The sequence below is a fragment of the Giraffa tippelskirchi genome, chromosome 5, assembly GCF_054371585.1.
Source record: "Giraffa tippelskirchi isolate mGirTip1 chromosome 5, T2T-mGirTip1v1.2.pri, whole genome shotgun sequence".
Classification (NCBI taxonomy): domain Eukaryota; kingdom Metazoa; phylum Chordata; class Mammalia; order Artiodactyla; family Giraffidae; genus Giraffa; species Giraffa tippelskirchi.
Window position 1 is genome coordinate 28429949 of NC_137279.1, and position 11736 is coordinate 28441684.

At 62.8% G+C, this 11736-nt stretch overlaps 1 protein-coding gene across 3 annotated transcripts; it reads left to right on the forward strand.

Moving 5' to 3' along the window:
- The first annotated feature begins 2163 nt into the window (after positions 1 to 2163).
- On the forward strand, positions 2164 to 7372 carry VWA1 (von Willebrand factor A domain containing 1). Of its 3 annotated transcripts, none has more exons than XR_014053184.1 (4): positions 2164 to 2283; positions 3767 to 3929; positions 5571 to 5849; positions 5960 to 7372. XR_014053184.1 is itself a non-coding variant. In XM_081488272.1 (4 exons), exons 1-4 carry the CDS (start codon positions 2217 to 2219, stop codon positions 6295 to 6297), a joined length of 1317 nt encoding a protein of 438 aa, XP_081344398.1. In that variant the 5' UTR covers positions 2164 to 2216; the 3' UTR covers positions 6298 to 7372. The 3 variants fall into 3 exon arrangements, 2 of the variants coding, with proteins under 2 accessions (XP_081344398.1, XP_081344399.1); XM_081488272.1 differs by having other exon boundaries at positions 3372 to 3929; positions 5571 to 5924; XM_081488273.1 differs by having other exon boundaries at positions 3372 to 3929.
- Positions 7373 to 11736: the final 4364 nt, after the last annotated feature.

Here is an 11736-nt window from a genome sequence, read left to right on the forward strand (position 1 = left end):
GAGGTATCCAGGCCATTATATTTGTGCTTCCTCTGGTGTCTGCCTCAGGCCCAGTCCTGGCCTGGACTACTGCACACCCCTGGCTGACCCCCACATTCCCTAGGAACCTCTGTCTGTCCATGTCTCCCCTCGGTGAGGGGCAAGGTAAAGGAGACTCTCCGTGATGCTGGCAGCAGGGGTGGTGGAGCTGGCTGAGCCACAGGGCAGATCAGGGGACCTGAGGGGCAGAGCTGACCCAGTGGGAGTGGGATGGTCTTAGTCTCTCAGGGATCAAGTCAGAGCTCAGCATGAGCATCAGGAGGGACTCTCAGCCAAAGCAGGTGGCTGAGCTCAGCCACGGCTGGAGAGAGGCCCTTGCCACCACTGCCGAGGCCAGGTCCCCTGTCCTTTCTCCCCCTGATGGAGAGCTGGAGGGAGGAGGACGCCTGCTTCCTCAAGGGCTTGAGTAGTGGCCAAGAAGAGCAGCTCAGTTTTTCCAGAAGGGAAACTTCCCTGTCAGCCCAGCAGCACAGCCGAAGTGTGACTCTGGGCCCACCGCTGGCCAGGAGTGGGGAGGCCACAGGCCAGATCCAGCATGGCCTGCTGCCCTGCTAGTGGGTGCCCAGCAAGGTGAAGGATGAGCCAAGTTGTGTCTGCATGCGTGTACCTGGGTCAGTCCCCCGCTGGGCCCCCAGATTGTCTTCAGCTGCCTCCCCTCATGGCCCCATATTCAGAGCAGCCCTGCTCAGCCTCATCTGCTGGAGGGCTGGGGGCCAGGAGCTGTCCCTCTGGGTGGTACATCTTGAACTCTGGAGGTTCAAGCCCACTGTTGCCCACCGGGGCCCAGGCGGAAACACCAGGCAGTCTCTGGTCCTAGCTGAGGCCTGAGGTCTGTGGAGCTGAGCCAGCCCCGTCACTGCCAAGATTCCCGGCAAGGGGGGGGGTGCGGCAGGGACACAGCTCTCGCTTGTTCCTGCCCCAGCTACTCAGGCTCAGCTGAGCTGCTTCCTTTTTTAGACAAAGTCAGAGCTCCGGCCTGTCTCACAGCCTGGCGTCTTACCTGACAGAAAGGGAGGAAGGAAAACCATTGAGTTTCATCCGTCCTCCGGGCTGAGCCCCTCCTGGCAGGGGGGAAGGGAGGGGACATCCTGGCAGAGATAGCCTGCTGCCTCCCCATGTGGACCTGTGCCCCGCCACCCCCCACCGAGCTCCTCAGAGAGGAGTGGCTGGGACAGGGCAGTGGTGACCCCACAGGAAGGCATCTTAGGAAGGACGAGGGCAGTCCTGCCCACAGGACTCTGCCAGCCTCGCCTCACCTGAGGGCAAGGAATTTGCCCTGGAGTGTGTGTGTGTGGGGGGTGCTGAGTGTCCCTCAGGACGCCCCCTGCAGGCAGCCACCTCTGCTCTGGTCCAGCCAAGATCCCAGATGCAAGGTTCCTGGTCACAGTGAATCCCTGGAGGGCTTCCCCAGTGCGTTGCTGGGGAGGGTCTATCCTCAGTCCTAGAGTTTGGCCTCTGCCCCGGCCTTGGGCCTCTTACTGGGGACAGCTATAGGCCCAGCATGATCACACAGGACAGGCCTTAATCAGCCATCCTCAGCTGTATGCCTCTTCCTCCAAGAAGCCTGATGAGGTGGGGGTCTTTGTGTCCCCTCAGAAAACCCCTCCTTGAATGTCTGAGGTTTTTTCCCCCTCGCCCAACGTTCTAAGTTCTGCCCTCCTGATCTTTGCTTTCATACACCTGCCCCTTCCCAACCCTTGTTTCTGGTGTCACCCCCACACTCTCACACCTCCTGGGGCTCTTCTCTTGTACTTGGCTTCAGGGACTCCCAGCGCTGAGGATACAAAGACAGCAAGCCTAGGGATGATCCAGCTTGGTGGCTCCCTGCTCTGCTCCTGGCTGAAGGGGCAGGGGGTAGAAGCAAGGCAGACTCCAAGGCCTTACAGCCCAAAGGGTGACCGAAGAGTTTATGTGTGTGCATGCCACGCGCGTATGAATGGAGCGTGTCGCCGCGCGCCTGGGCCTCTCCTTGCGAGCGTGCGCCTCCCCAGAGCCAGTGCTCCTCCGCACGCGGGGAAGCGCGCGCGCGCGCCTCGGAGGGACCTCGGGGCAGGGCCGCGGTAGGCGGGGCTTCCAGGGGGCGGGGCCCGGGTCGGACCCGCGCGGCTGCGCGCCCCACAGCCCAGGAGCGAGCGAAACACCAGTGCAGGGAGAGCGCTGCCGTCCTGTCGCGCGCGATGCTGCCCTGGACGGTGATCGGCCTGGCCCTGAGCCTGCGGCTGGCGCGGAGCGGCGCGGAACGTGGTGAGTGAGGCGGGCGGCTGGGTCAGGCTCGGCTCTCTGTGCCCGTCCACTCTCTGATGTCCGCGCTGAGCCACGCTCTCCTTCCGCTGCTGTGGGGCGGGGGCGGCTGGCAGGGGACCCCACCCACGTGAGGCGCAGGCCCCGCCGGCATCTCGGCGGGATTTTAGGGCCTGATCGGGGGAGTGGGCGGTGCCAATCGGGGAGGCTTGTTCCTGCCTCAGTTTTCCCTTTGCTTGGAATGACCCTTAGACGAGGGATGGTAAGAGGGTTGGCGTAGTTCAACTAGGTTGAGGGAAACTGAGGCCCCAAGGCTAGTACCAGGCCGAGACACCCCAGGCCGCTGTCTGCTCGTGACCCAGGGGCCCATCTGCTCCCTGGGGAGCGGAGAGCAAGGCATAGTCGCTGGAGGGGTGATCGGGCCCTCAGGCTCCTGCAGCAGGTAACCTGCTTCCTGGGTCCGGACAGAGCAGAGGATGGGGCCCAGGCAGGGATGACATCATCTGTAAGTGGGGTCAGGACTCCAACCCAGCCGTCTGGACTATGGGAGAGGCTGCAGTCAGTGCTCTGTCTTCCCCCTGCCTCCTCCTCTGTCCTCAGTCTCCTCAGCTGCCTAATGCCTCCACCCCACCCCCCACTGGTTGCCTTACCTGGAGTGTGAGCTGTGTAGACTGCTTCTAGGAAGCCAGGCCCCGGTGACCCAGACCTATCCACCCACCACACCTGGGGGCGGGGCCAGGACACTGAGCTCCAACCCGCCTAGATTCCCCTGAAGACAGGGAGGGGGTGGGGGCTAGGAGGGGTCAGCTTTTCTTTGCAGATGAGACAGGAGCCCAGAGGGAACCCTTGGTATGTGGCCAGGGTGTAGAACTGGAATTGCTGAGGGTTCGGACCTCCTGTTGGCTTTAGGGCCCCTCTCCCCCTGGGGTGCCATCCCAGGACCTTTGAGGTATAGCTGAGCTGGCCTTCTGGGTTTCCTTGGGTAAGGGCGAGTGCCAGCTTAGGGAAATTTCAGGCCCTGGGGGTTCTGCCCTGGGTGTGGGGCTGTCTGGGGGTCACCACCAGGAGCTGAACCCTCCCCTCTCCCCCAGGCCTTCCCGCATCTGCCCTTCAGGGGGACCTGCTGTTTCTGTTGGACAGTTCGGCCAGCGTGTCTCATTATGAGTTTTCCCGAGTTCGGGAGTTTTTGGGGCGGCTGGCGGCCCTGCTGCCCGTGGGTCCTGGGGCCCTGCGTGCCAGCCTGGTGCACGTGGGCAGCCGACCGCACACCGAGTTCCCCTTCGGCCAGCACAGCTCAGGCTCAGCTGTCCAGGACGCCATACGGGCTGCAGCCCAGCGCATGGGCGACACCAACACTGGCCTGGCATTGGCATATGCCAAGGAGCAACTGTTTTCCAAGGCGGCAGGGGCCCGGCTGGGGGTGCCCAAGGTGCTGGTGTGGGTGACAGACGGTGGCTCCAGCGACCCCGTGGGGCCCCCCATGCAGGAGCTGAAGGACCTGGGGGTCACCGTCTTCATCGTCAGCACTGGCCGGGGCAACCTCCTGGAGCTGTCTGCCGCCGCTTCGGCCCCCGCTGAGAAGCACCTGCGCTTTGTGGATGTGGATGACCTGCACATCATCACCCAGGCACTGAGGGGCTCCATCCTCGGTAGGTGGGAGGGGGCCTGGGGAACCCCAGCTGGGAAGAGGGCCGGGAAGACTCCAGGAGGAACTCGCATGCCTGGAGCAGAGGCTAGGGCTGCACACCCGGCTTCTCCAGGGACACACTCCAACTGGTCACCACAGGGGTCCCACCACCTGGGCTGAGGTGGGACAGAGGACAGGTCTGAGGAAACACCTCCAGGTGAGGCTCCCTACTGGAGAGTAGAGGGTTTGGTGAGAGCCGAGGGAGCCGGGGGCTGCATCTGAGCAGATGTGGCTTGTGGCTATGTGGAGAGGTAGAGAAGGAGGTTTCAAGCCTGAGAGCTCTGTATATGGGCCCACCATGCCTGGAGGAAGGGGGAGGGCCAGGGCAGGAAGAGCAGAGAGTGCCCCCCCCCCCCCCCCGACCAGAGCTGGGTCCCTACTTCCCCCAGGGGAAGGGGGTTTTAGCAGGACTGCACTGCTGGGGATTGCAGGAAAGGAGGCTGGAACTGGGAGAGCCTGCTGCAGGGGCTAGCAGCTCCCCACGGACTTTCTTCTGGATCCCTCTGACCCAGCTAGGGAGAGGGACAGGGAGGGGAGGGAGGTGGAGTTAAAGGGCCTGGTCACTGGCAGGGTTTGCTGTAGCCACTGAAAAAATGCCAACAACCCCAGGGTCTTCCTGAGTTTTGGCCTGCAGTTAATCATCCACCTGAAACCGGAAGGAGTTGGACTGTGGGTTGGAGGGAGGTAGAGGGTCTTTCTGAAGATCTGCTCCAGGGCACCTGGCCCTGGCGGCCCATGGGCCAGCCACTGGGGCTGAGCTTGAAGGGGACAGCAGGAGAAAAGGCAAGCAGCTGGACAGGAAAAGCCCAAGGCTGCAGGGCAGTGAGGCAGTAGGGTGGCTCTCCTGGGATTGGGGGAAGGGTCTAAATGTGGCGATGGGCAAGGGGAGTGCCAGCTGGGCAGCTGGGCACCCAGCATTCACAGCATCGGGTCCTGACTTAACCCTGTGTAGACATCTGTTAGCCTCACCCACCTGCCAGGTCACTGAGATGACCCTCTGGGGCTTGGCATCAAAGCTCAGGAGTAACGTTTGGGAGTCCCACCCTGAAGTCCCCCCACCACACTCTCCTCCAGGTCCAGCTGCCCTTGGGCTTGTCACATCTCTCCTGCCCCTCAGGGCATTCTCCAGTGGCCTCTCATCTGGCCATACTGTGAGCCCCTTTTCCTTGACTCTCCAGAGCAGAACTGATCCCAGACCCCGTGCTGGTCACTCGTACTGCCCAGAGTGGTGGGGAGGGCGTCCTCTGACATCATTTTGAACCCTGCCACCCTTGAGGGCCCTTTGTCCAGCCCACTGGACCGAGTGGTGGGTGGGAGGTGGCCGCTATAACTCTCCACTGGTCTGAGTTTGGAGCTAAGGTGGGGAGGGAAGCTCCTGAAGCGGCCGAAGGCGGAGGAGTGGGGGTGGCTGGTTGCGCTCGCGTCCTTCCTCCAGCCTGGCGCCAGCGCGCTTTGGCGGATCCTTAGCATCTGGTAGGCGTGGCCGAGGCTAGCCTGGCTCCCGGCACTCCTGCTCCCAGGCTCTGGGAGTCTACCCGGAATCAGCAGTCAGAGAACACGAGAGAAGCCACCTCTGTCCTCTGACCCTCTGCACCCTCCTCAGATGCGATGTGGCCGCAGCAGCTCCATGCCTCCGAGGTTACGTCCAGCGGCTTCCGCCTGGCCTGGCCGTCCCTACTGACGGCAGACTCAGGCTATTACGTGTTGGAACTGAAGCCCAGCACGGATCCGGGGGCTGCGCGCAGTCAGCAGCTGCCAGGGAACGCCACGGGCTGGGCCTGGACCGGTCTGGACCCAGACACGGACTACGACGTAGCCCTGGTGCCGGAGTCCAACGTGCGGCTCTTAAGATCACAGCACCTGCGGGTGCGCACACTGCCAGGTGAGGCGGGGCACAGGGCCGGGCGGGCTGGGGGTACGGGTCCCGCAGGGCGCCGCGGCCCCCTCCCGCTCACGGGCACTTCTCGCACCCCCACCCCCACGCCCGCGCAGAGGAGACCGGGCCGGAGCTCATCGTCGTCTCGCACGCCAGGCCGCGCAGCTTGCGCGTGAGCTGGGCCCCGGCGCTGGGCCCGGACGCCGCGCTCGGTTACCACGTGCAGGTTGGGCCCCTGAGGGGCGGGGCCGCGCAGAGCGTGGAGGTGCCCGCGGGCGAGAACAGCACCACGCTTCAGGGTCTGGCGCCCGGCACCGCCTACCTGGTGACCGTGACCGCAGCCTTCCGCTCGGGCCGCGAGAGGGCGCTGTCAGCCAAGGCCTGCACGCCCGAAGGCGAGCGCAGCCGCGCCCCGCGTCCCCAGCCGCCGAGGACTGGAGGCCGGGAACCGTGAGCCGGCCGCGCCCGCGCACCCGAGGGCCCCCTTCTCCCGAGCCCGGTGGGTCTTGCCCCGGGGATGGGATGCTGACCGGCCTTAGGCCCGCGGGACCCCCGCGCAGGAGCGCGCCCCGCTCCGGCGTCCGCCCTCCAGGACGCAGCCTCGCCTCACCTTCCGCCGTAGCTATGGCAGCAGCGCGTGCCGTTGCGACTCCCTCCCCTGCCCGGTCCAGACCTAGGCACTCGGTGGTGTCCTTTGGGCAGAATTTAGCGGGGAGATGGACAAGGCGTCAGGGGGACCGTTGAGAACATCAGACTCCAGATGGCTCTGGACCCAGGGCCACAGGGCGTCTGGGCAGCCGGGCCTCCCACTTGTGTTAGAGGCCAGCCCGTCTGGTGGCAAAGGCTGGCATCTGTTTGAGGGAGCTTGGTCCAGATGGCCGTTCTGAGTCCCCACCAGCCAGTCGGGTCCAGGGTGGGAAGGGAAGGAGCTGGCTCTGGCCAGGTCCCATGGTTTCCTGGAGGGGATAGTGTCAGGAAAAGGGGCGGGGAAGTGCTGGCAGTTGGTCCTGTGGTTAGCAGCTGGGTGGCTGGAGAGTCAGTCTTCACTGGCATGCTCAGCTGGCTTGGGGGCAGTGCTTTGCTTGCTGGGAACAGTGGCCCTGCCTTCCTACCCAGAACCCTCCTGGGCCCAGCCACAGCCTCTGGGACCCAGGTGGCACCTTTTGAGAAGAATGCAACAAGAGCCTGGCATTCAGGACCCTGCATACAGGAGAGCCTATTCCTATAGGGCCCAGAGGCTGGCACTTGCAGGGGGCTTTCCCTGTGCTGGGTGGAGGGCTTCTGTGCTGGGGCAGGGACAAGCAAGATGCTTCTGGGTGCTGCACCTCAGCCATCCCTGCAGTGTCCACTTCCTGTCACTCCTTACTGTGCTGGGGCCACCAGACAAGTCCCAAGGGCGGGCAGTGCTGCTACCACTTGGCCCCACAGGCACCTCCTCCCCACCTGTGCTGACTCAATGCTCACTTTTTGTCTTCCCCACTAATGACCCAGCCTTTAAAATAAAATACAATAAATCAGATGTAAACTCAGCCTTGCAGTCTCCTGAGCGTGCTTTACTCCTTGTCAAAACATGCCAGCCCCGTGAAAGGTTTCAAGTAAAAGAAAGGGCTCTGGTAGGAGAGGATGGTATCCCACCTGGTGCTGGGGAGGAGGGGGAGCCGTCCCTTTCCAGCACTGGGTCGCAGGCCACCGTGGCCCCTCTGTGCACTTTCTCTTCAGAGAGCCCAGGCCCTGATTCTGAGGGCATTGCTGGGACCCCCCACCTCTGTTGGCACGGCTACTCCCTCAGCTGCAGTTTGGCTATGCTGCCCCCTGCTAATGGGAAGGAGAACCCCTAATCCAAGCAACTGCAGGGCTGAGAGGTGGTCTTGGGGCCTCAGATGGCAGCTCAGTCTGCCTGGCCTGGTGGGTGTATTGGGGGCAGGGGGCGGCTTCTAGCAAGCTGACCTGCTACCATTTTCCCAAACACCTACCTCTGAGCATCTCGTGGCCCCCGTGCAGGCACCCAAGACCTGCACCACCCACCAGTTCAGTGTGCTTGGCATTCCTGTGCCCCCCCACCACACACACACACTGCCTATGTGAGCAGGGTGAGGAGCAGGGCTCAGGTGGTGAGTTAACCCCAAGGCAGATGGTAGTGCCTGTCCAGGCCAGGCTTGAGGGGCCTACCAGATAGATGTTGTTTCTCCTCCATGTCCCCCCATCCCCTTGAGGCAGGCCCAGGGAAGCCTGGCACTGTGACCTGTGCCACTGAAGGTTTCTGCTTATATCCTGACTGGTGCTCAGTGGTCAGTTGAGGATCAGGGGCTCCTGTGATCTTAGCAGCTGGCCTGGTCCCGTGGCTGGTGAGCCTGAACATCAGGGTCTCAAGGTCCCAGAAAGCACTGACCAAGGCCTGGACCCCTCCCTGGGCCTGAACCTGGGCCTGATCCACCCCTGAGGGGCAGGATTTCCCCTGTGGAGGCCTGAGTTCCCCACCCCGATCCCTGGGTACTCTGCAGGTGCCAGCCCACTAGGCACCCAGAGAGGGCTTCCTTCCATGCTGCACCCACAAGCCCAGCTTGCAGCGCACTGCACAGGCAGCAGGAGAAAAAGCAGGAGTGCTGACGGGCGGTTTCCCAGTGGTTCAGTCACATGTTACAGACTAGTGGTGAGCCCCTTTTCCCAAAACATGCTTCCATCCCTGAGAGAGGGCAGAGCAGCTGGAAGATGCACCCCTACTCCCTGCCTCGCCTCATCTCTGCTGGACGCTGAGGCCCAGAGAGGAGCCCCAGGTCATCTCCAGGCCTGGGAATGCCTCTCCTGGAAGCCCTTGTCTTGGAAGTGCAGTCCTTGCATCATCCCAGGCAGTTCTCAAAGGTCTTAGAGTCCAGGCCCCATCTGGAAAGTCTCCAGGAAACAGCTTTGTCCCTACCCCACCCCTTCCCTCCACCTCCCCTGACTCGCAAGCCCTGGCTACATGGTCCGCTCTGGGTCGGGGCCCAGGCTGAGGCCTGCAGGGACTTACACATGCCACTTCCTAAGGCAACCCCGAGCATCCCCGTGCACCTGAAAGTCAGGGCCGGGCAAGAGGGCGTGACCCACAGGGCCAGGTCCATGCAGCAGGAGTGGGCTGGGCCGGGGAGGAGTTGCTGCTTCCTGGGGACCCTCGAACAGAGGCTCCTCTAGTGGTGCTGGGTGGGCACGGTTCTCACTCACAGGTGACTGCTGCTCCCTAACTTGACAAGGATTTCTTGTGTGGGGTCTTCGCTGCAGCCCAGGACTTGCCTGACGGCAGGGGTTTGTGAGAGCCAGGTAATGGACAAAGGCCATCTGTGAGGAGGCTGGATGGCCACTAGGTTTGGATCTAGGTCTCTGGGAGGTGGATGTCCAGGAGTGGGTGGTACGGCTGGCGGTGTCTCGCTGGAGCAGGAGCTGTTTCCATGGCGGCAGTAATAAATTCTGTCGGGCCAGGGCCGGAAGCACAGCCGCCCTGAGGGACGTGTGAGTCCTCATAGCCTCCTGCTGGGGTGAGGGGGCAGTTCAGGAAGCTAGAGGGCGACAGCTGTGTGTCTGTGCTTTTTTCCTGGGATGAAAATTTTTTTTCAACGTCCATTAAAACAAAAATGTCAGTGGAAGTCATAGCTCTCCCTAGAGGTGAGTGTGGTAAGGTGGGGACCCTCTGGGAGTCCCCACCCCACAGATTCCAGCCCTTGGGTGGGAGGCGGACGCAGCCCCAGCAACTCAGTAGTTAGGGTGAGGAGTGCTTTTGGCTGCCAGTAGCAGGCAGGGGGCTCTCAGGACAGCTCCCTTCTCAAGGAGGGAGGGGGGCTGAGGTTTCCTGGGTAGGACCAGGTGGGGCGGATGCGACCCCTGCTTACTGACCAGGAATTAAAATTCCTGGCACTCATCACTCACATTTCAGAAGTGTCAGGGAACACACCCACGACAAATTATGTCATCCTAGCCACAGACACGAGAGCCTGGCAGGAAGGAAAGTCCCCACCACCACCGTTCCCCCCAGGTGTGTACACAAGCACAGGGACAGTGGGGGTGGCCAGCAGCTTGCCTGAGCCCATGATGGCAGTGTCCATAGGAGCTGAGGCCTCGGCCACCCCACTCTGGTGCCACACAGCGCTTGGGGTGCTGCCCAGAGCAGGGGGGTGAGAGCCACAAACTTCTCAACTCACTGTATGCCCATAGTCCCAGCCAGCTCCCATCTCCCTCCTTCTTCTGCTCCAGGGCCAGCCCCTGCTGGACGAGAGGGCACTTGAGGCCAAGCTTGGTGGCTCTTCCTCCGAGAATCACTCCCGCAGGCACCACTCACCACCCCTCCTCCAGATGATGCTGGGGCTCCGTCAGTGCCAACGGGCTTGAAAACATGCTTCCAAGTTCTGTCCAGATCATGCAGCTGACCCTGCTCTTCTCCTGGGAAGGGGCAGGCCAGCCAGTGCTCATGGCAGGTCTCCTGGCCTCAGCAGAATGGGCAGGCAGCTATGTGCCTGTGCTGAAGGCCCCCCCACCCTCCATGCTTCTGGGGACGGCCTGGCTCTGCTGACCTCTGTTGGATGAGCCTGTTGATCCATCTGTGGCAGGTGTGTGGGGGGGAGATGGGGCATGGCTCCACAGGGGAGAGGACAGTGTCAGAGCATCTGAGTAGGTGGTCACTCACCAAGGGCAAACAGTGCAGGAAGACGAGGGTGGGGGCAGAGAACTTAGGCTTGGCCCCAGGACCCTCTCCAGATCTGAGCCCGAGGCAGCCCATCTGAGGGCTTGGTGCTCGGCTCTTGTTCACCCCAGAGCCAGGAGGGGCTTCAGGGGCCGGAGATCCCAGCACTGCTTTGGTGGGTAGGGTGGGGACCAGCAGCCAGGGGCCCTGCCTTGGGGGCTCAGGCCCAGGAGGGCCTGACTGAGCAGCTTTTCTTTAAGGGGAGCTGGGGCCTGCCAGGTGGGGGAGTCTTGCCCTCAGGTGAGGCGAGGCTGGCAGAGTCCTGTGGGCAGGACTGCCCTCGTCCTTCCTAAGATGCCTTCCTGTGGGGTCACCACTGCCCTGTCCCAGCCACTCCTCTCTGAGGAGCTCGGTGGGGGGTGGCGGGGCACAGGTCCACATGGGGAGGCAGCAGGCTATCTCTGCCAGGATGTCCCCTCCCTTCCCCCCTGCCAGGAGGGGCTCAGCCTGGAGGACGGATGAAACTCAATGGTTTTCCTTCCTCCCTTCCACCACCTGCCAGGTGGTGGGGCGTGCATGTGCGGGGGTTCTAGAGACTGAACCAGCAGCATGTCTTTTGGAACCTGGAGGGAGAGACCAGGAGCCGGACGGGCCTGGCTGGATGACAGGGAGAGACCAGCCCCTGCAGGCCCAACTGTCCTAGCTAGGAGAGCAAGCCAGAAGAGTGAGGACCGTGGGCTCCTAGTTTAAGTGGACAGGGGGCTTCTGTCCCTTGGAGATGCCAGGCAGCTGGCGCTGGGAAGCCCTGGGGCCTGATGGGAAGGCTCCAGCTCCCCAGAGGTCTGACCAGATGCAGGGACTCAGGAGCCATGCCTGCTATGCAGGCTGTGGGGGCAGAGTCCTCTGCTCTGGGCCTGCGTGGGGCCCACTCTGCTCCTGCTGGCCTGGGCTCTCGGGGGCAGCAGTGTAGTGGGAGGGGACCAGCAGCCAGGGGCCCTGCCCTGGGGGCTTAGGCCCAGGAGGGCCTGACTGAGCAGCTTTTCTTGGGAGGGGGGCTGGGGGCCTGCTAGGTGAGGGGCAGGCATGGGGCGTGCCTGACTCAAGATCAGGCTGGAGGCCAAGCTGCACCTTTAATTTCTTCAGTCTCTCCTCCAGGTCTTCAAAGCTGGAAGACTCCCTCAGAGGGGAAAAAAAAAAGCCACAGGGAGCCAGGTGTTGGGGGAATCCCGTCAGCAAAACAGCGCA

Excerpts from the sequence above, each read along its gene's own strand:
- VWA1 (XM_081488272.1), top strand. The coding sequence starts at position 2,217 with ATGCTGCCCTGGACGGTGATCGGCCTGGCCCTGAGCCTGCGGCTGGCG. Across the intron at positions 2,284-3,371 it reads GCGGAGCGGCGCGGAACGTG|GCCTTCCCGCATCTGCCCTT; the intron begins GTGAGTGAGGCG and ends CCTCTCCCCCAG. Across the intron at positions 5,925-5,959 it reads CGGCCCCCTCCCGCTCACGG|AGGAGACCGGGCCGGAGCTC; the intron begins GCACTTCTCGCA and ends ACGCCCGCGCAG.